The sequence below is a fragment of the Chenopodium quinoa genome, unplaced genomic scaffold (assembly GCF_001683475.1).
Source record: "Chenopodium quinoa cultivar QQ74 unplaced genomic scaffold, ASM168347v1, whole genome shotgun sequence".
Classification (NCBI taxonomy): Eukaryota; Viridiplantae; Streptophyta; class Magnoliopsida; order Caryophyllales; family Amaranthaceae; genus Chenopodium; species Chenopodium quinoa.
The window spans coordinates 2,625,731-2,648,070 of NW_018742987.1; the positions used below are offsets into that span (position 1 = coordinate 2,625,731).

Here is a 22,340-nt window from a genome sequence, read left to right on the forward strand (position 1 = left end):
GTCTATTTAAAAATTACTATAAACAATAAATATTTAGTAGTATTAAAAACAATTGACAAAACATACCTATATAATTTATAGCGTGAACAAACAAAAAGTTGATGTAATGTAACGTTGCAATCACAATCTTTTTTTTAGTTGATACACTTTTATTTTTACGGTTTACTAAACAGTTTTTTAAAAGAAGAGAGATAGAGAGAAAAATAAATTGGACTCATGTGGGTAGGAGAAACATAGAGAGAAAAGAATGTCAAAAATGGAAGTGTTGTAACTAATTAGAAATTTCCAAAATAGAAAAGCGTAGCAACTTAGCAGAAACATAGAAAGTAATAAATTATGACATAAATACGAGGAAAAAAATCATTAAAGAAGGGCCTGTTTTCATAGACTAAACTCTGAATTGAACTGAGCTGAGCTGAGCTGAGCTGAGCTGAGCTGAACTGAACTGAAATAAATATTTTGTAAGAAAAAGAAATTAGGAGTTGAATTGAACTGAAATAAATGTTTTATAAGAGAAGGAAATTAGGAGCTGAACCGAATTGAACTGAAATGAATATTTTATAAGAGAGAAATTGAGAGCTGAACTGGACTAAACTGAAAATAAAAGTATTAGAACAGGCCCGAAGTAAATTAAAACCAAAAAACGTAGAGAGAGAATAATGTTGAATTGAACCTGTGTTCTCATTTGCTTTGCCTTTTTTTTCTTCATCTCCTATAGTTGTTATAGAAACTTGAACGATTATTATTTAATGGAGGCAGATAGCTATTGAATGAGATTGTCCTTCTACACATGATCACTGCTTATAAAGGGTAAATATCAGTATATTTTATGTAAAATTACACAATAAAATAATTATAGAATGTACAGTTGATCGAGAAGTTTTTATTAAAAATAAAATGTCATGATTATATAGTATATGTAATAAAATTAATAGTTATACTAAATTAGGACTTGTTCTCATTTACTGAATTGAGCTAAATTGACCTGAACTGTATATTTTATAAAATAAGAAAATAAAAAACTAAACTAAATTGAAAATAAGATGAAGTGAACACGCCCTTAAAGGTAGTAACTTCTCATATCATGGAGGCTTGCTACCCATCCTAAACAACCTCAAAAACAACAACTCAACTCTTACAAAGTTTATCTTTTTATTATGGAGCATATGGAATGAACAAAATTCTATTATATTTTTCGAAGTAAAACATTACATATCCCTTGAACTTTCCACAAAGCGCAATTTGCGTTCAACGAGTGACAATGTCGCACTCTCACAGATACATTTTTAAGCTCGTGTTAACCTATGTAGAGATCCCAAACCATTCCATTCCGCGTCATTAGGTTATTTGAGAAGCACCCTCTCAAACTCTTTTAAACTCAAGTTTGACGGTTCACTAAAAAATAACTCAGCACCAGCATGTGTCATCATTAGAGACAACACTGTTCCCTTATCATATTTAAAAGAGTTATTTACCCAAATGGGAGAATATTATTACCCGAGTAGCTTTAACAACCATGTAAGAAATAGAGTTAGATTTGCACCTAAAAAAGTCAAAACACACAAGAGGGAAAAAGGGAAAAAAGAAAAAGGCACACATCGTTGCCATTTGAAGCAACCAATGGTGATCCCGCTAACATCATAAATCCCAATTAAATTTTATTTGAAATTCCCAATTCCATTTTTTTAACGAACTCAAACTTCCTTCTTTCTTCTCCCTTTTCATTCCAACCTCCCTTCTTCTTCCGCCGGATTCCAGGAGAGAGAAAATTCAACCCTCCTTCATCTTTCTTGCTTCCGAAAATGGCGAATGTGGAACCCTTTTTCAGTTGGAGATTCAGCAGATTTTGGGTTTGTATTGTTTCAATTTTAATGGTTGCTGAAATCGGCGTCAATTTCTGTAATTGCGCGAGATCTGACCAAGAAATGCGGGAGAGATTTTATGGCAATAATATCTTCAATTCTACGCCGCCTGATGGTGAGGGTACTATCGCCAAGATGATCGATCATGTGTTGGAGAAGGAGTTTTCTGAGAATGATCAGCCTGAAGGTTTGATGATTTTTGGTTTTTTTGGTTTGTTTTTAGGGTTTTTGTGGATTTCAGGTTATAATTTAATTGAATGTTGAATTATAGTGTTAGCATTGATGAAAGTTGAGAAAATTGGTGTTTGTTTGGGTTGTTACTCTGATATTGTGTTATAATTTGAGTTGAAGTAGTTTAGTTGTAGTTGAATTAGTGTTGCATTTGATTGCATTGGTATGTAATGTCTCAGGTAATTTTGACTTTAGGAATATGATTTGATTTAAGCATGATTACTACTTCACGGTGCAAGAATGAACACTAAGAGTGAGTATATTTAATTGGGAGCTTATTCGGATGCATTTGGCTGATATGGCTAGTGTGGCGAATTCCTTGGTCCGTTCCTGTGATTGTGTTTGGATGTGTTGCTTTTTGACGAACTTTGACGATGTATGTTCATAATCACATTGTTATGTTTATCTATCTGAGTGAGGATGAATTTGAACAATGGATGGGCTGATGTAGAGACTTTTACATATAAATTGAATCTTAGGGTGACTTTTACTCAATTACGGGGTGATTTTATCACATTGTTTGGATTGAGAAAATTGGAAGGAAAGGAAAAGAATAGAAATGAATGTATTCATCCTCCCTTCTTTGGATAGGAGGGGAAGGGAAAGGAAAGGAAATGAAAGGAAATGAAAGGATTCATTTTCTTTCCCTCTTAATTAACCAAATCCTTCCAATGTTAGAAAGATTTGGAGGGAAAATGTAACCTTACCTTCTCCCCCCCCCTCCATTCCTCCCCTTTCCTTCTTTTTCCGTTTCTTCCCTTTCTATTCCACTTTGCTATCCAAACAAACCGTATATCTTATTTATTTTTTATATTGCGATCCTGCCTTATGCTAAGATTTGTGTAGACAATATGACAAATCATGGAAGGGTCAATTTTTGGTGCTGGTTCAGCCGTGCAGCATATTGTGACCCTTGTGGCCTTGTTTTAGGAATTCTTCTTCTCTTGTTTCAATTTTTTAATATTAATATTTGTATTAGCCAAAGCTGAAAAGTTGGCTTTTTTAGTTCAGTTCTGAAAATTCTTTTTAAAGTTTTTGTTGGAGTTAACACCTTTTACTCAGGGAAGTGATTGCTTTGTGACTTATAATTAAGATTTAAGCTGATACTAGCTGATATCAAACCTCATATATGATGGTTTGATATATTCGTATTTAATGTAGGTCCTAATTTATCTGTGCAAACTCCTCTTCAAGTGTCTTTAATCTCCAAAGTCCAACCCCTCCCAAACTTATTTTTATTTTTTTATAGGTTTATTGTGGGAACTTGTTACTCTAATTTGTCCATGAAATCACTTGAGACCACAAATACCTCTGGATATGGTGATTTTTATTGTCAAATAAATAATATTTACTCTTGCTTCATCTCTAGATTGTGTCTAGGAACTTATCAATTTGTTTTTCTGTGGGTACTGTTCAACATCCAAATTATGTTTTCAGTTTCCACAAGGTCCTCTTTTCAAGGAATTTATAGAACCATGTTTACTTAAAATTTTAATGACTTTTAAGGTCTGCAGTTAATTGATGTTGATGTTGTTTTCCTGATCACTTTATGATGATGATGTCATTTTAAATTCTTTTATGATGTATTTTTCAGGCTCTGATGGAAGTAGTTTCAACACCAGTGTAGCTGACAAGCAAGTAGGTCCACATTCCACAATGCCTCCATATTCTTGGTTCTGATTTCAATAGTTTATAATAGTTATTTTTAAACTTGTTAGATACTCAGTATTTATTACAAGGCTTTATGCTTGAACGGATTTGCTTACATGAAATGTGAAAGTATCTAAATTAAAATCGTACAATGTGGTCTGGCTGCTTTAACATCTTAAGTATTCTGCACATGATGTTCTTTTCCCCCTTGTCTATTAATGAACTGCTGAGTGTAGTCGGTAGACTATTAGGGTCTTATGTAAGATCACAATGATGATGAACAGTAAGCCGATTGTTTATAATGCATTTGGCATGCCATCTGGCATCTAGGTGACTTCATTTAGGACTGTAGTAGACAGGGGAGAGCGAGATGGGCTTGTTATTCTCTGATTAATAAATAAGTTTCGTCATGCAATTTTTAGCTTTTCTAGATCATTAATGAACGATAGAAGAACATATGTATTTACAGTCCGATGTTCAAACTTAATGTTGTCTATCTTGTAAAGTATATGCAAGGTGACATGTTATCCTGTGGATAGCTGGATTAGAGGAAGATAGTAAGGGTTTTGAAAATTTTTAATTGCTAATATGTATTTGGCGCCATATGATCTACATAATTTTATTGTCATATGTCAATGTAGTGATCTCTGTAAACTTGAATGGAATATGATAGCGTATCTAGTTTTTATGAAGCAATTACTTCCTCTGCCCCTAAACAAAGTCTTCCCATTTCCTCGTAGAACTTATGTGCTATTTATAAGCACCATTTCTCATTTTGGGTGGGGCCGATCATCCACTAGGGAAATGAGTTGAAATGGCTTCAAATCCGTTCCAATGTTAGGTTTGGGTTGGACATTTTATGCTATGGAACCTTATATATTAGTATTTAACTCCATTCCAACTCCTTACAATCTCATCCCCACCTCATCCCCTAAGATTCTAAATCCATACCACCCTAGATACAAATTCTAATTAAATACAAATCCATTCCAGTTATAACCAAACTTATTAAACATGATATGGAATTTCCAATCCATTCCAATCTATTTTGTTGAACCAAATGACCCCTAATTTCTTTCTTCACACTCCCTTTTAATAGTCCCATTGGTATTGATATGGTAATGCCCTTTCTTCATACACTCCATTGCATAGTTACATCTGTCTTCATTACTTTATTTTAACATCATAGGGCAAAGTTTTTATTTATTATTTATTATTTATTTATTTTTTAATTATGAATGTCATTTTGTTACTGCTCTATAACTAAATGTATGTCTGTCATGTCTCTCATATGAAATAGTTAGTATACACTTGTAAGTTATATGAAGTTGTGGCTAAGCATGATGTTAATTATTTTATTCTTTCTCAATAGGCTGAGCTTGAGACTGTTGCTAAAATTTCTCACGAAAAAGGCAAGAAAAATGAGACAGGAGAAGCAAAGTAAGAAAATAACTGGAGGCATTATGCAGTAGTTATTGCATTTGTCAGATCTGGTTCAATCTAGAGTGTTTTTTTTTTTTTTATATATATATATATTCTTGCGAGAAAGGTTAAGTAGCGTAGTTTGCTTTGTTTATTTTTGTATTTTGATTCTTATTCTTTACTGTGTTGCCAACATTACCGTGGCAGTGGAACAAAGGCCTTTCAGATCCAAGATGTTTTCTCTTTGGATAATGAAGAGTCTGATGACATGGCAACATTGATTGATAAAAAGGTGCTCCAAAGTCCAAACTTGGATGCATTCTTGTTCTGAATTTGCAAATAATATATTCAGTTTATTATGGACTTTTTTTTTGGACAACTCTCATTACATTGTCCTCCTGCAGGATAATGTGTTTGTGATGTCTAACAAGAAATCAAAATATCCAATTCTTCAAGTAGATTTTAGGTATGTGATTAATTGTCTTTTACATCTGTCAACTATATTTGTCCTTATATTTTTTGTTCTTCAGTTCAAATAAACTGAAGCTACTCATTATTATGCGAACATAACTAGGTATTTATGTGGTGTATTTTCTTTTGGATATCAATTTTGCTGGATTTACAAATTGTATTTGCTTTGCATTTGTAACAGGTTAATCTCAGATTTGGTTATACTGATTGTATCTGCTGCCGTTGGAGGGATTATCTTTTCGTGTTTGGGACAACCGGTACTTTTTTTTACCTCCTGCTTGGGTGGGGGGTGGGGGGGGGGGGAGATGTTGATTCTAGAATCTAGATAATGGATTTTATTTGTCTGCATTTATGCGTATTAAGCCTTTCGCTTTCATAACCGAATGCAGGTTATTGTTGGCTACCTCCTTGCGGGATCAATGATTGGGCCAGGGGGTCTGAATTGTATCAGTGAAATGGTTCAGGTGAAGTCAGACAGCCTTGTTTCTTTACAAATATACTTCCTCCGTTTTTTTTAGTTTCTACACTCGTATTTTCACGGTCTCCTAGGCATTTTTTTAAGAGGTGAGAGATAGAGAGAAAAATAAGAGGGACCCATGTGGGTAGGAGAGAGAAACTAATTAAAAATTTCCAAAATAGGAAAGTGTAGCAACTAAAAAGAAACGGAGAAAATATTAGAAATTCCTTGCCATGCTCTGTTATAATATGTCGTGAGCTTTTGTTCGTATGATTTGCAAATATTTAGTTTTTCGTGCTCTTCCTCAGCTTTTGCAGTTGCTTTAATATCATATTTTACTTCATTTTCATCAAATCCACGGAAGTATTTTAAAGACAACATGTAGGGAGGAAATATATAGTTTATTGTACAACAGTGAACATAGAACGTTTCTTTTTTCCTATATTTTGTGTATGACAGTAAAATGTGACCTTTTGAGAAGAGAGACTTGTATAGCGGAATGTTTTCTTTCATGTAGCTTCTAATCCATTTGCCTCTGATAGTTTCTCTTTTTAACTGTGTTTAGCTTTACCACATTTTGGGAACTTATTTCTTCAGCCATCTAACCGTTCTGTATTTGTTTTACATGTTTTCTTCTGTATAGGTTGAAACTGTTGCACAGTTTGGTGTTGTTTTCCTTCTATTTGCTTTAGGATTGGAATTTTCCATGACCAAGGCAAGAATTCTTTTTCCTGATTACTTTTTTATCTGTGTTCTTGCTGTTGCTGTTAATTTGACTTTGTTGATGGAGAGTTTCATTACAATAAGTTTATGTGTTCATTTTGACAAATGAACATAAATAAATTAAAACCACAAATGTGTTCATACTCTATGGTAGAAGCTGTATTAACTGTAGTTTGGTGCAGCTCAGAGCAGTAGGGCCTGTATCTGCTCTTGGTGGGATGCTTCAAATTATCGTATTCATGTTTTTGTGTGGCATAACTGCTATGGTAAAGTCTCAGGATTCAAACTTGTACTTTATTGAACTAATATTTACTCGTAAATTTGATGTTGAAGTGGTTATGGTGATAATATATGACCGTCCCTGCAGATATGTGGAGGAAAATTGTCAGAGGGGGTGTTTGTGGGTTCTTTCCTCTCTATGTCATCAACAGCTGTGGTATTTCCTTGTGTACTCTTGCTGTAGCCTGACGGTTTATTATGTTTTTATAATGTGGCTGCATTCATCACATGACAATCTTCCACTGTAAATCTTTATCTAGGTGGTGAAATTTTTGATAGAAAGAAACCAGAACAATGCTCTACATGGCCAAGTTGCTATTGGGATACTTATCTTTCAGGTGATTTAAAATTGAATTTCTTGCTGAAGTTGGATCTTGAGTTAGTTGTTTCATATCTGTTTATTATTCTGCTTTGAGAGATTTCAGGATTGTGCTGTGGGGTTATTGTTTGCATTGCTTCCAGTTATGGGTGGTAACAGTGGCCTTCTGATGGGAATTGCCTCAATGGGTAGATTGTAAGTTTTTATGCAGTCTGCAAGATTACTTTGTTATCAAACTTCCACATCCAAAACTATGATTCTAACTCGAAATATTTTGTCCCTACTTTTACTTCATTTGATGGTTACATTTTTTTTAATCATTCTATTTATGTGACTTCTAATTTCAGGTTGTTGATCTTGTCTCTCTACCTCGCAACTGCATCTATATTAACATGGTCATTTATACCTCGTTTCCTAAAGCTGATGATACAGCTGTCATCTCAGGTGAGTGATCATATTTTGTTCACTGTCAAAATAATTATTGAAACATCAAACTTGTAAGTTTCCTGAGTTAGCCGTGATTAATAATTGAATTCACATTAAATAAAAAAATTGTTGGTCAATTGCAGTTAATGGGGTCACAGGGACCATAAATTCATAAGGCTAAATTTGGTAGCTAAGAAGCATTATATTGTGTGGGTTTCCTCAAACATTAGTCCTGAAATGTTCTTCATTGAAGAGGCTTTTGTGGGAGAACCAAGGAGCCCAAATGTTAATCGAAATTCTCTCACAACAAAACAGTCACAAGTATGTTGAGGATTGTTATGTGATGTTGGAGAGTTTGATTCTCATGGCAGATGCTTTAATATTTATCAGTAATTCAGCATTTACTATTTAGTTGGTCATACTTTCATAGTTTCATTTGGTGGTAATAATTGAACAATTATCTGGATTGCAACGTAGGGGTAAGGGAGGGGAAAGAAATAAATAGAGGTAAGGGAAAGGGAGGGGAGGGGAGGGGCGAGGAAAAATAATAAGAGGATTTTCATTTTTTTTTCCAAAATTTCCAAACAATTAAATGTTTTTTTTATATAAACAGGAATGAAAATGGATCCCTATAATTCCATTTTCTTTCCTTCTTTTAGCCCCGTGCATATCCAGACATGGGAATACGGATCCCTCATTTACTCGCCCCTTCCTTTTCCCTAAATATTCTTATCTGAAGTCTGAACATGAGCATCGTATAATCAAACCCTTTAATTGTTTTAACTTTTTGAATAAAGTGGCTAAGGACGGAGGTGTGATCTTGGGTGGTAGATGTAGATATATCTGCAAAAGGAAACATTGATAACATTTCAAGGATTTCGCATGTGTGTAGGTATCTAGTAGTTTGACGATTAAGAATAGTTTTACTTTGGGATTTTACTTGTTTGTATATGTGTAAACATATCAGTTATGTGAGGCTTTTGATAGGCTTATAACAATGATTATCAACCTTATTTGTTTTTTACCGTGGTTGATGTCTACCGTCCTTAACTCACATGCTTTTCTATTTGGTTTTTGCTCAGTAATTGTCAAAATATAGTACACATGATCAACTTGTATCTTACCATCTCTCTCCCCCCCCCCCTCTTTTTTTTTTCTTATTACTATATTTCGCCTTTTTTTTTTTCTAATTTATTTATCCAATTTACCATCTTTCAATTAAACATGTCGATTGGCATTTATTTCTCTCCCTTTTTCAGACAAATGAACTTTATCAACTTGCTTTGGTGGCATTCTGCTTGCTGTCTGCTTGGGTGAGTACTACCAACACAATCATTTTTCCATAAGATCTGTTCTTGTGTTTTTTTGCTCCAGCCTGAAATAATTCCCACTTCTGACAAATTAGTTTAAATATTAATAATAATTTGTGCATGTACATCTATGCATAAACAAATGCTGGCTTTTAATAGAATCCAATTTATGCTGGCTTTTAATGTTGTCAATTCTGAAATATTTATTTTGTGTATGGCTTGTGTGCTAATGTTTCAATTGCATCACCAAATTTGGGATATCTTATAGTGTCCATTTTATTAAATTTTTTATTATTATCTTATTTCAAGTCTTTAATGTAACACCAATATGCTATTCATTTGGACAATTGGTTTGAAAGTTGAGCTCTCTGTTGTAATGACATATAGAATTATGACAAGTGTTATTCTGAAGAATTTTTTGTAGTTTATGTACTAGTTCAATGTCACGAATTTAGTTACTCTGTTACTTGATATACCTGTGGTTGTTTGGACTATTTGTCCTTATGTGGGTGGCTACTAGTGACATACTGTAAAATTTCATATTTTGTCATATCGATCCTAAGTGAGTTTGGGGTAAAGAACAATTGTTTGTGGGAATTTGTTTTACTGTATCAGCGTATCCTTTAAGTGAGAGATTACTGTTGGATAATATGTTGCTATTTTAACATGAAGGTTTCACTCTTTGGAGTTGGATGTAATTGAAAGTCGGTGTTTCAGTGTTTGGTTTTTTTTTTTTTTTTTTTTTTTTTTTTTTTTTTTTTTTTTTAACATAGAATCAGTGAATATCGGTTGTGCTCATTTATGCTGTTTACGGTCTTTCCAGTGCAGTGATAAGCTTGGTCTTAGTCTAGAACTGGGATCATTTGTAGCTGGGGTCATGATCTCTACAACGGACTTTGCACAGCACACTTTGGACCAGGTATGTTTCTGTATATGAACCAGAATTCATTTATTCGGATGTAGTTCATTTATAAGCTTGCCTATGTTGGGCTACATTACCAAGAAAAATGCCTGTATTCAATTCAGCTGTTGTCAATTCTGAAAACAGATAAAATTTCAGAGTCACTATTGTAGAAGCTTCTGCAATAATTGTCTGCTCAACTAATTTGCTATTTATGTTACTTACTGTTTGCTTCTGAGCTATATTTGTACATGAAGCCTTTTTGAGCAGTATTTGTTTCTTAAATCGTATATTGCAGGTGGAGCCAATTCGTAACCTGTTTGCTGCTCTTTTTCTTTCCAGCATTGGAATGCTGATACGTGTGCAATTTCTTTGGCTTCATGTGGATATATTGGTTGCATCAGTTATTTTGGTTGTGGTGTTTAAGACATCTGTTACGGCTGTGATAACTAAGGCTTTTGGTTACAGTATCAGGACATCTCTTCTTGTAAGTATAGCTTCTGAAGTTCTTTTTATTATAAAGGTAGAGAGCTTGCACAAAATTGACTTATGTTGAAATGACACAAACAGGTTGGATTGTCACTTGCTCAAATTGGAGAATTCGCTTTTGTTCTTCTAAGCCGTGCTTCAAATCTTCACCTTATCGAGGTATTCTCTTTTTTATAAAAAACATAATGTTTGTTTTTTTGCATCGTATATTCATATCTTGAAAATCAGCTTGCTTGGCTATTTTGGGGACATGTGTGGCTGGAAACTGGTAATGGATGATTAATCTGTTTTTTGTTCTCTATTCTGAGAATCCCTTGCATAAATTTGGTGTTTATCTAGAGTATATTTAAAATGTTGCCAATGTGGTTGATAGACAATTATTCTTGTTAAGGTTGGGGCACTCCTTGTTTTCTGCAAAATATTTTCCATTTTTCAATATTATTTTCTATATAAATAAAAAACGCTTTCGCTGTATCTGTTTTCTTTGATTGTTTGGAAAAATCAAGGGCTTTGCAACACTATCACAGTGCTATTTGTTTCCTTATATTCCTTTTTGAAATGTGGTGGATATCTCTAGTACAATGCTGACACCAAGAACGGTTAGAAGTATTCCAAATTTGTGAAAGGTCTTTCTAGTATTGAGCTCTATCCTGTGTTTGTTCTTAATTTATGAATGATCCTGCTTTTTTTATCATTAAGTTTTTCTTTGGTGGTAAACTTGTTTGTTAGTTTGAATGGTGAAGATTAAGGTTGTATACATTATGAATTTCCCAAGCCCTTGCAGCAATAGTCTATTTTGTGCATGTTTTGTCTGATTACTCTGATAGCATTTGTTCAGTGCTGCATTGCCTCTTTTGCTTGGTGTGGTATTTCCTAGAGTGCTACTTGTAGTTTCTGCTAGGCTACATTGGTAGAGATAATAATGCTAAAAGCTGGATGCATCAAAATGAGTTTGTTTATTTCTACTCATTTCTTTTGGGGCTGTGCCTTTTCATCCTCCACTTGGGAATACTCCAGTTTTTTTCTCTTTTATTTCAGTAAAGGTGGCTAGCAGCAACTTTCCTCCTGTATAGTTATTTTTTAATGCGACTTACAGATTTTTTATTTTTTTTTTTATAGGGGACAATGTATCTTTTACTTCTTGGAACAACTGCTCTTAGCTTGGTAAGCTTTTTCTGATAACATTTACTGTTACTTTTCCTGATGATTATTTACAGTGCCTAAAAAGCTTGTCTAGCTTTTACAACCTAGTTCTGCAGCTAAATCTTGTTTTTACTGAAGGTTACCACTCCTATCCTGTTTAAATTGATGCCGGCTTTGACACATTTGGGAGTTCTTATGCATTGGTTCCCTTCTGAAAGCAGCATACCGATTGAGGTTCTCTCTCTCTCTCTCTCTCTCTCTCTCTCTCTCTCTCTCTCTCTCTCCAGTCAAGGTCTAGAGAGTTACCTTTAGTTGGGCTGAGGACCTGTTTATATCATACCCTTCACTAAATGAATCTTCCAAAGTTAAATTGATTGCTAATTTCATTTTGCATTTTTCTTCCTTGTTCTCTTAGCTGCAGGAGAGAACTCCAATGATCGATACACGCAATAGAATGTTGTGACCTTCAATTTGTACCATTGTCAAAGCATATTAATGGCCTAAAAGAAGTGGCTTTGGCTGTAAAATTCAGAGTGAAGCTTGTGATGAACCTGCATCATGTTAACTTTGACAGAACCTGATAGTTGGGACATGGATGTATATATATTGTTACACAAATTTTGGATTGTGTACATATGTTTCCTCACGCTGCGCTTGTGGGTCTTGGGCGATTCTTCAACGAGTGCAAAAAAATTGTCATTATCATTGATCTTAGTTACTGTACACGACCTAGGGATAGACCAGGAAAGTTTGAAGTGTAGAGCTTTTGTAGTACAAAGTATATTGGAAGTTTTGTTTCCTCCATAAGATTCTAGTTTTCATTGTAACCTTAATTTAAACTTCAATATAAATGAATACAATGCAAATTCTTTTCTGTGAATTTATTTTCAGGAGCAATTTGTTGTCACTTATCAGAGAGAGCAATAATTGCATCAATTTATTTTTTATTTATTTATTTATTTATTTTATTTTATTTTATTTTTTATAAAGTAAGGAAATCCATAGGAAGACTTTATGCATAAATAATTATAGTGAAAAATGTCGTATGAAATAGTTAATACAAGGGACACTCTAATTCTATTGAGTGTATGAAATATGGAATATATGTCCACCGTTAAGCAACATGTGATTAAGTGATCTAATTGCCATACAATTTTCCCACTAGACTTGGGATGTGTTGGTAAAAGAACTAAGATAAGAAATTAAATGAACACAAGAATATTTAGAAGACTTTCCTCCCGAGTGAAACAATTAAAAGCTTAGATAAATATACTCTCAAAATAGATAAGACAAAATTAACCGGTGAAAGTATCATGTACATCAATTAAATCTACTAATATGGTGAGATTTCTAATCACTTATAAACCCTGCAATGACTTCATAACAAAGCTCCATGGTAAGCTTTAGTCATGTATGCACCAGATTAAATCGCTACTTGACACTAATATGCTGGTAATTAGGGAAGTAAAGTTTGTATTCACAAGGAAAAAGGAATCTTCTAATGTATGTTAATGAAAGAAACACCTAACGAATCAAAAGTTTGAAGTAACAATAATGGGGAAGGTATAGGGTTCAAATAGTAAGTAAACTAATTAAACTAAAAATAATGAACAATCGAGTGATGAAAATTAGGAAATCATTTCAATTCAACTCCCTTAAATATTTTAAAGTAACAATTGTTGGTCCATTTAATATCGATCACAGAAATCACTTCAATTAAACTCCCTTGAATATTTTAAAGTAACAATTGTTGGTCAATTTAATATTGATCACAGAAATCACTTCAATTCAACTCCCTTGAATATTTTAAAGTAACAATTGTTGGTCAATTTAATATCGATCACATAAATCACTTCAATTCAACTCCCTTGAATACTTTATTGTGGAATCAAAATACCCAATTTCTCAATAACACAAGTTATTAACAAAGAAAAACATTCATCAATAACCCTGACTATCATACAAACCAAGAACACACTCAATTTCAGTTTAATAGCCACATTAAGAATAACAAAACCAATAAAGTATGATGAATTCAACACAAGTGGTTGCAAACAATTTCTTTCCTTCTATTATTAATAAAGAGAAACGAGATTTAACAATTAAAAGCTGCTTTTCACCAAAAAAAAAAAAAAAAAAAAAAAAAAAAACAATTAAATGCTGCTACTTTGATAAGAAAGTTTGAACAATTACGGATTCAACAATCACATCTAGCTAGCAATCAAACGATATAAATCTCTAGCTAGTTGATCAATCCGGAAAATAATAAATATCAATCATATAAATAAGAGTACAGGAATAATTAATATTCAAGAAGGAATAAAAGAAGAGATATCTCACAACTATATTAATCAAAAAGCTTCAATTTAATTGATCCAAGAGGAACAAGGTTTAGTTCTCCATGAAAGTTGAGAGAACTCCTCAAAAATATGAACAACGATGTCTTCCTCTACTTTCTCCTTAACCTCAAAGCTAATTAATTGAGTTCTTATATACTATCCTCCAAAGAAAAATAAATAATACGTAGTAGATTATAAGGCAAAATAAACTAAAACGACCCAAATATTTGTTGTGCACGCCAGAAGCTGCACCCCGCTGCTCCAGATCCGCACCCAGCTGCTCGTTGTAGTGGCCAACTGCTTCAGCCGCACAGACTTCTCACAACTGTATAGGTCGCAACCTACTGCAGCTAGCCGCGGCTAGCTGCCTGTTTGTTGCCTCCTCCTTCCTTTGCTTTCCTCCCTTTAGTTAATGCCCAAATCTTCACACCTCACTCCCAGAATTATACCAAAACCCTCACCATGAAACAAACAAATGTTCATTATTTAATCAAGCTCCAAATAACTGCTTAATACTCCCTAATCACATCAACAAATTGCAAATGAGGAGGACTAACCACAAACAACGAAAATCGAACTAAATCAGCATCCAGCCTCCATAAAAACTCATGTTCATGCACTATAAAGTACAGTAGCATATATCAAATTCCCCCCTACTCAAATTCTTACTCGTCCTCAAGTCAAATCAAAGAGAAGCGAACCAAAACAACGAACACACAAAAATCTTCACCCCTTAGCCACTCTCCATAACATACCTCTTCTAGCTATGTCCACGCTAACCTGATCTCAAGGCAACAAAACCAAGCTAGCTTCTAATTTACCAACAACATTACTCAAATCCAACACCAACTTCATATGCAAGCACTTAAGGCACTAGGGTAAGCCTGATACATTGAAACAAGTGTTTCATGCAAACCATACCTGCAAAAATATAGCAAAATCCAACACAAACCAACCCCAAATACCAACTAAACTTCAATCCCAACCTCCACATGACACCAAACTAGAATCCTACCCGATACATCCTATATCGCCTTCAACCTTATGTCACCCTAGTGTGTTAGGTTGGGTAAATTATTACCAAGCTAGATGCAAACCGGGTACATGTAGATTTCAATGAACTTGTCAATTGTAATTATCAATGTAATTTTTTTTTTCCATTCTCATCATTACTATAATCTTTATCAACTTTTTTATTATCATTATCATTAATGATATCACCCTAATCGTTCGTTATATTTTGTTGTAGGAATTGAAGTGAAAACTTGTACATAATATGGAGAACTGTCATATACATTCTAATTAATCCCTAAGTTGTTGAATATAGTTGTTGAATTTGTGGCATATACTTATAGTTATTTTGGAGTAATTGATATACTTTCTAATTGGTCCCTAAGTTGTTAACTAAATGGAGTAATTGTTCAATTTGCGGCATCCCATTCACTTGATGACATTTTTTGGTGCAATATTTAATATGGAGCAATTGTAAATGAATGAAAGAAATGAAAACTAACAATACATAATGTAGCTTGACATAATTAAAACTAACCAGACATAATGAACATGAATGTAACCTAAGAAGACATAATGTAATAATGGAAACACATAATAGACATAATTTTACAAATAAAAAAGCATGCATCAGTATCAACTATTCCTTTTAAAATGCAATAAAGTGGCATTTTCCCTAAGACAAAAAATATAAATATTATCCCAAAAGCTTTACACATGCAAATCATATCACCTGCCCAACACATAAATATAAAAGCCACCCGTGCAAACTCATCAGTAGATACCACTACTCATCAGTAGATACCACTGCCCATATTCATAAAATCATAATCAGCAAAGTCATCTCCCTCAGCAGCAATGTAACCATCTCTTGGACTGGGATGAATAACTCTTCCAACATTGAAAATTCTGCAAAGCTTACAATCTCTACCAAACGGATTTCCTTTTCATGCGTTAGAGAGTCGAATTTTATAGTCAATTCAAGTTGGAAATGCATGAAATGTCTAAAATTGAAAAAGATCGAATTTGAAAATGTAAGCATCATTACCAGAATCAGCCTTGTTCAATCGACAACAACCTTCCACATTGACAAAGGGCTCTTTCCAATCGTCCCAGTCACATTCAACGTCAAACGGTGGGATTGACAAAATAGCGAAGAACAACCCTTGCTGAGATCCACTCATCGACTGAGCCATGAAGTTGATGTGAACAACCGTTCCATCATCTTCTGTCATATAATGAGCTCCTGCAGTGGCTTCTGCGTCCTTGAATGTGGTAAGCTGAAACAATACCTTGACTTGGGTTAGTTATCACGCATAAATATATGTTGGTCAATACCGACAGATGACAAAACATGCAACACCATATTCATAATACATAAACAGAAGCGTGTGAATGTTTCACATTTCATATGCAGGGACACTTGCGTTGTATACCTAACTATGTACATGATATAGAAGCAGTAACATGATATTATGATGCAGTGTACATGACACACACACACACACACACACACACACACACATATATATATATATATATATATATATATATATATATAAACACACATACACACACACACACACACACACACACACACACACATATATATATATATATATATAAATGACAATTATCCATGACAATAGATAAAGCTTCCATATAAAACCCAGTTCATAATCTGTTTAGGATCCAAATATACTAGCTATTGCAACTTACTAAAAGAGTGGGATATCAAGGCAAAAGAAAAGATGACCTGCTGCTGCTGCTGCTTAGAATTGAAGTAGTGTAATGCCTTCTTGGCAGAAGCAACGTATATTGCCAATTCTGCAGATGGCATTGGCAATGGCTTAAACTTGGGATGAGGCCGCTTCTCATATGCAACGGGATGATAATCCCAGAAGCTATAACCCTTAAACACATCTCCTGAGATAATTCGATATCCATAGCGACGGCCAGGATGCTGAACTTCGTGGGAAGGGCAAAGCTTGTTGAAGTGAGCTTCAAGGTATTTAATTGATTTAGTTTAATTTTATTTAGTTTAATTAATTTAATTTAATTAATTTAGTTTAATTTCAATTCGACATTACTAAAATCCCAAACTAGTGCATAAATATATTGTTAAATAAATATGCATACATACATACATACCAGAATCAACCTTCTCTATCACACAGCACCCTTGCACGTAATATCCAGACGAATCCGGATGCAGGAGGGGATCATTTATCAATTCAGCAAAAATTAGACTCTGAAAATCACCATCGGAGGAAGCAGCAATGAAGTTAATATGAATTCTCTCTACGGTATCCGAATCCCAGTCCTCTGATGCAGCAGTAACTTCCGTAAATTTCAGATTGGTATGCTGGAAACAAACACCTCAAAAGTAAAAAAATTGAAGAAAGACAACAGGTGATCCAAGCAAGCAATAACAACACGCAGAAGATAAGAAAGATGAAACAATTGTATATCAATCACTTCACTACCTAGTATATAAAAATAAAGACCCAAAATGACACATCTCTTATATTCCACTTTGGAACGCCACATGTCGCACTTTTACATCGCCACCTCTCCTTTTTATCTTCTTATTCCTTAATTAATAATCTTTCAATGTGTAACTTATTTTTGCTCCAAGTAACCCCCTCTTTGGCTTTCCCTTCTCGTGTGGACCCAATTGCATTCATAGCCTCTTACGCATGTTTTCTTTGTTTTCCTCTCCTTGAAGCTTCACTATCAACGCAACCTATCTATTTTTTTATGTTCATATTTTTTAATGGTTTAGATTTGATTTATTAGATCATGCAGAAGAAAAGACATGTGCTTGGTACTGAGTTAGTAGTGTTAGAAGCAACTTGATTGGCTCGGAGTGATCAGCGACTTAATGTTCTCTCCTTTCTTAAGTTGAAAATTTTACTACATGATTTTAATAGGCATGTTTGAAAATGTTCTCTCCTTTCTTAAGTTGACAATTTAATATGATACGAATATGTGGGGGTTTTGATCTACTTAATAAAGACCCAAAAAATAAGCTTTGCTATCAATTACATTGCTAATTAATTATTATGAACTTTTGCACATGTTTTTTTTGCAGGGAAAACTTGAAGTACAATCATAGCTTTAGTCACTCATTGTAAATCTGTTTCTATTTTCCCTTTTGTGTTGGATATGTTATTTTGTTTATTAATAGTTACCTAGATATTTTAGTAATACTAAGTAAGCCAATATTTTACCCAAGTCAAAGGTACTTCAATAATTGTTTTGTTAGCTTATAAGCAAAACCATTTTCCTAATAGTGTTATTACAAGAGTGGACGTTAAAATATGGTTCAATATGCGTAATGTTTGATATGTTAGCATATCAGGTGGAGTGAGATTTTCCCCTTCATACTTTGATTCATTCCTAGTAATTTTAGATTATTGGAAGTGTAAAAAGTTCATAAATCAATTTCAATTCAATTTACTTTGTTTCAATTCCTTAAATAAGTTGAACCAATTAACACAAAGGGTGAAAGTACTAGAATGCAAAACTCTCACAAATACACGATAACTCTAATTAACTTAACCAATAAATTCATATAAAACTTGACAATTACATATTACTGAATTTTGATATGTCACTTATTCAAAGACATCAGTAGGAGGAGAGTCTTATAAAGGAATGATTATTGTTACAGAATTTTTCACAAATTGGCTGGAAAACTCGATCTAAAGATGAAACAAAAGTCATAAGCAGAGCATATAAACATGGTAGCTAACTATTCACGATCATGGCTCTTTCTGGAAAAGCTAAGGAGGAACTCTCATCTCTCAAAAATTAGTATATCCAACTTCTTATCATCTTATATGGCTACATAAGTCTACGCTCTTTTCTTGTAACCTTTACTTTTCACTAAATCCCACTTTTTCAAATATTAGCCTTTTTCATATATGATTGGTGTAGGGTTTCAAAAATTAAATTCTCACATGATTTTCAACAATCGATCATGTATAAGCTGCTTGTGTATATGACTACAAATCATAAACTACCTTGTACTCAAAATGAAATTATTTAGAGTATTCAGTTAAGTAATTGACCTTTTGTACAGGTAAAGACTGCATTAAATTTCTTCTTATTTGAGTTTTATGCTTTTCATATGTTATACCTATAATGTATGATTATTGATCATGGTAACTAGATGTTGTTTAAGAGTCTCAACATGATTAATCTATTAGTGTATATTTTTTTGTATTAGTCGTCCTATATGTAGTCTTATTCGTATCCATATGCAAATAGCCAAAAACTAGTTATTCATAATATGGAGTACCTGCTTAAAATTGTAGTATTCTAGGGCTAACTTTGCCATGGCAGCATATAACTCAAGATTGGCTTGAAGATTCTCTTTAAGCCGACTACAAGAACGGTCAACAACTTTGGGAGTGCGAGTGCTGCTGTATAAGACAGTATAACAATAACAAAGAAACAACAAAAAGTATTAATTAGCCAGGCCAACTAACCCCATATATATAAAAGCAAAGCTAATCATGCATGAATAAGCTAGAATAATCAAGTGCATGGGTTAGAAAATGCAATAAATAATACCACCGTACCGATGAGTAACCGTAGACAATGGAAATTGAGCAAGTTGAACTGGAGACAAGTCCTCAGAACTGCAATAGGATTAAACAAACAACATACATACATACATACAATTAGACAAGATATATACACACATAATATAATAGTGAGTAGAGTATAAAAATAATGGATAATAACGCGGAAGGTAGTAGGTTAGGGGCCTAGTGGGTTGCTTACAAGCGAGAGTCAGAGTCAGAGTTGGAGGAGAGCATGTGGCAATCATCAGTAACCAAGTTTAGGATGTCGCAACAAAATGGTTTTAGTTCCTTTTTCTCCACAAGTCTGTGAATTTCTTGCAGAAGAGCTTTCGAGGGTTTAAAAATGCCGGGACGACTTCGCTTCCGTTTTGGGAAACCAGAGGGTACATGTTGCCTAATTACCTTGCGAGACCGCAGCGTGTATATAGAACTAGTACTTGTACCAGTAGAAGTACTAGCAGAAAGGTCACCACTTTTTCCACCTCCTCCTTCAATCCACAGCATCATTCTCACCTAGATCATTAAAAAAAAATTATAAATATTTTGCATAATGGAATAAAGTACAACAACAACACAAATAATACGAAACAACCAGAAGGATATCATAGGTATGTATGTATGTATTTGTATAGATATTAATTTACTTATATACAAACATTGCATAGTGAAAATATGTTAATAACTTCATTGTTTATAAGGTGGGGTGCCCTCAGTTTTGGCATGAAGTAGACCACCATAGTCTTGCATTGCCATTTATATTGGATTCTTGACTCTCAATTAAACCTGTTCAATGGGCCGGGCTGGGCCGGACAGGGCTTTATCTAAAATGGACCGGGCCGGGCCAAGTTTAATCCAAAATGGGCCAATATTGTCCATGGGCCATTAAGACCGGCCCGGCCCATTTAAAATAGACAGGTGAATTGAAGTAATTTTGTCAACTGCTTATGCCATTCTATAACAAATGCTAATGTGTTTCAAAGTGGATTATATAAATATTTTGTATTACAAAAATTCAACATGGGACACCTGAATAAAAACGAAGAGAGTAAAACACTATTCATGCTCAAGCAGCCTGACTTCAGATTGAATGTAATTCAAGATACACAAGTTTTAACCATTTTTATACTAACAAATGGCATCCAATCTATCAACTATACACCTTTACATCAAAACCAAGATCAAAACAAGTAATAGCAGTGTCATCGAACAAATGATGAGCCTTGAACTGGAAAATTGGATCACAAAAACTAACTCTAGAAACTCAATTCATTCACAAAGACCGAGGAATTATATACTAGGCCAGCGTTGGCATTGGTCACTTTCGAATGTTAAGTTCCTTCGCAATATCTCTTGTTAGGCTGAATTGCATAGTGCTGTGCCAAGGAAACAAAGTTAAATACCCAAAAACAAAAATGAAATGACGAAATTAAAATTAAATAGCAGCAATTGAAGACAAACAAAAATAGTGAGAGCAAAAAATACCCAAAAACATTATATAATACCCAGAAAATACAAATATGAACAATCAAATTACATGTTAAGGAAAACCCAAGTAGGATTTTGAACAAAAATTATAACTTGACGATTAAAATTTAAAAAGGTCGAAAATATTACGAATTCCGAACAAAAATCTAATGAATTCATGATCAAAAGGCGAAAACAATGTTACGCAGTAGGTTCGGCAACTCGTTTACACGAAACCAGCAAATCATTCAACAAGGAACATTCAAAATAGCAAACAAATAGTTTGTTTCCAATTTTATAATGTTATCGAACACATTAGGATAAAAAGCAAAGCTAGAAAAACTATTGAAAACCACCTATTATTGAACAACATCAACTTAGCAAAAAGAATCTTAAAAAGGTGAAATAATCATTCAGCCGCAACCAAATTTCATTGCAGATCTATTAAACAGAGCTCCTAATTTCAAACTAAACTAAATTGACAAAATTAGCAATAGAAGAAACATACAAATTGCATAGGAAACTACATTAATCTTCTCATTAATAATGAAAATCACAAAAACATACAAATTCCAGATGAAACAAATCAAAATAATTGAAAAAAGAAATTAAAATGTACTACTTGAATATGATCGAGAAGAATTGAGCGAAATCGAACAACATACCTTGGTAATTGAAATGATATGACGGAATCAACGATTGAGAGCGGCAAGCAAGAAGGTGATAAATTGAAGATTTAGAATTGGGAATTTTTTTAGGGTTCATCATTTGGGGGAAATAGGGGATTTTGAAAGGGAATTTTTTTTGTTTTATTGAAACTGACGTTAGAAAGGAGGAAATTTCTTTGGAAATTTATTTTTGATTTTAATACTAGTAATTATATACCCAATAAGAGTAAAAAAAAAAATAGTCCCTATAAGAGTCCAGCCAAAAAATTATAAACCCTATAAGAGCCCAGCCCAGCCCTGTAAGGATTCATGGTTAGCTGACGCTATAAGGACCCGACCTGTTTAATTATTGGACGGGCCTGACCCGTTTATAATTGGGCTGGGTCAGGGCTTTTGATGGACCCTCTGTCCATTGAACAGCTCTACTCTCAATTGAGTCCAGTGGGCTTTGAGGTGATATTGGATTCTCATTTATATGACTATGATTAATGTAGTTATGATTATAATAATGATCATTGTTATGACTTATGAGTATGAGCTTCTACTGTGTAGTTAGACAACTTTGAGTGCTCTCTTTTTG

The 22,340-nt window shown here is 33.7% G+C and overlaps 2 protein-coding genes across 6 annotated transcripts; one reads left to right on the top strand and one right to left on the bottom strand.

The window, feature by feature from the left end:
- The first annotated feature begins 1,514 nt into the window (after positions 1-1,514).
- On the top strand, positions 1,515-12,567 carry LOC110729766 (K(+) efflux antiporter 5-like). The gene is made up of 20 exons (XM_021909549.1): positions 1,515-2,049; positions 3,688-3,731; positions 5,116-5,183; positions 5,373-5,457; positions 5,570-5,631; positions 5,818-5,893; positions 6,026-6,100; positions 6,737-6,808; positions 6,999-7,082; positions 7,184-7,252; positions 7,356-7,433; positions 7,521-7,609; positions 7,762-7,858; positions 9,100-9,153; positions 9,974-10,069; positions 10,350-10,538; positions 10,622-10,699; positions 11,660-11,704; positions 11,822-11,917; positions 12,099-12,567. The coding sequence occupies exons 1-20, from the start codon at positions 1,803-1,805 to the stop codon at positions 12,144-12,146; spliced, it is 1,752 nt and encodes a 583-aa protein (XP_021765241.1). The 5' UTR covers positions 1,515-1,802; the 3' UTR covers positions 12,147-12,567.
- A 2,993-nt stretch (positions 12,568-15,560) lies between these two features.
- On the bottom strand, positions 15,561-22,083 carry LOC110729768. Of its 5 annotated transcripts, XM_021909551.1 has the most exons (9): positions 21,758-22,081; positions 20,881-21,001; positions 19,828-20,141; positions 19,623-19,682; positions 19,340-19,463; positions 17,185-17,398; positions 16,790-17,034; positions 16,082-16,313; positions 15,561-15,976 (listed from the first exon to the last, which is right to left on the bottom strand). In XM_021909551.1, exons 3-9 carry the CDS (start codon positions 20,133-20,135, stop codon positions 15,828-15,830), a joined length of 1,332 nt encoding a protein of 443 aa, XP_021765243.1. In that variant the 5' UTR covers positions 20,136-20,141; positions 20,881-21,001; positions 21,758-22,081; the 3' UTR covers positions 15,561-15,827. The 5 variants fall into 5 exon arrangements, with proteins under 5 accessions (XP_021765243.1, XP_021765245.1, XP_021765244.1 ...); XM_021909553.1 differs by having other exon boundaries at positions 19,340-19,460; positions 20,881-22,083; XM_021909552.1 differs by lacking the exon at positions 20,881-21,001.
- Positions 22,084-22,340: the final 257 nt, after the last annotated feature.

Bases quoted from the DNA above. Each gene is read 5' to 3' on its own strand.
- LOC110729768 (XM_021909552.1), bottom strand. From the start codon at position 20,135: ATGATGCTGTGGATTGAAGGAGGAGGTGGAAAAAGTGGTGACCTTTCT. The intron at 19,683-19,827 runs GTAAGCAACCCA...ATCCTATTGCAG, and splicing joins TCTGACTCTGACTCTCGCTT to TTCTGAGGACTTGTCTCCAG. The intron at 17,035-17,184 runs GTATGTATGTAT...AATACCTTGAAG, and splicing joins GATAGAGAAGGTTGATTCTG to CTCACTTCAACAAGCTTTGC.
- LOC110729766 (XM_021909549.1), top strand. From the start codon at position 1,803: ATGGCGAATGTGGAACCCTTTTTCAGTTGGAGATTCAGCAGATTTTGG. The intron at 7,083-7,183 runs GTAAAGTCTCAG...CCGTCCCTGCAG, and splicing joins TGTGTGGCATAACTGCTATG to ATATGTGGAGGAAAATTGTC. The intron at 7,610-7,761 runs GTAAGTTTTTAT...TTCTAATTTCAG, and splicing joins ATTGCCTCAATGGGTAGATT to GTTGTTGATCTTGTCTCTCT.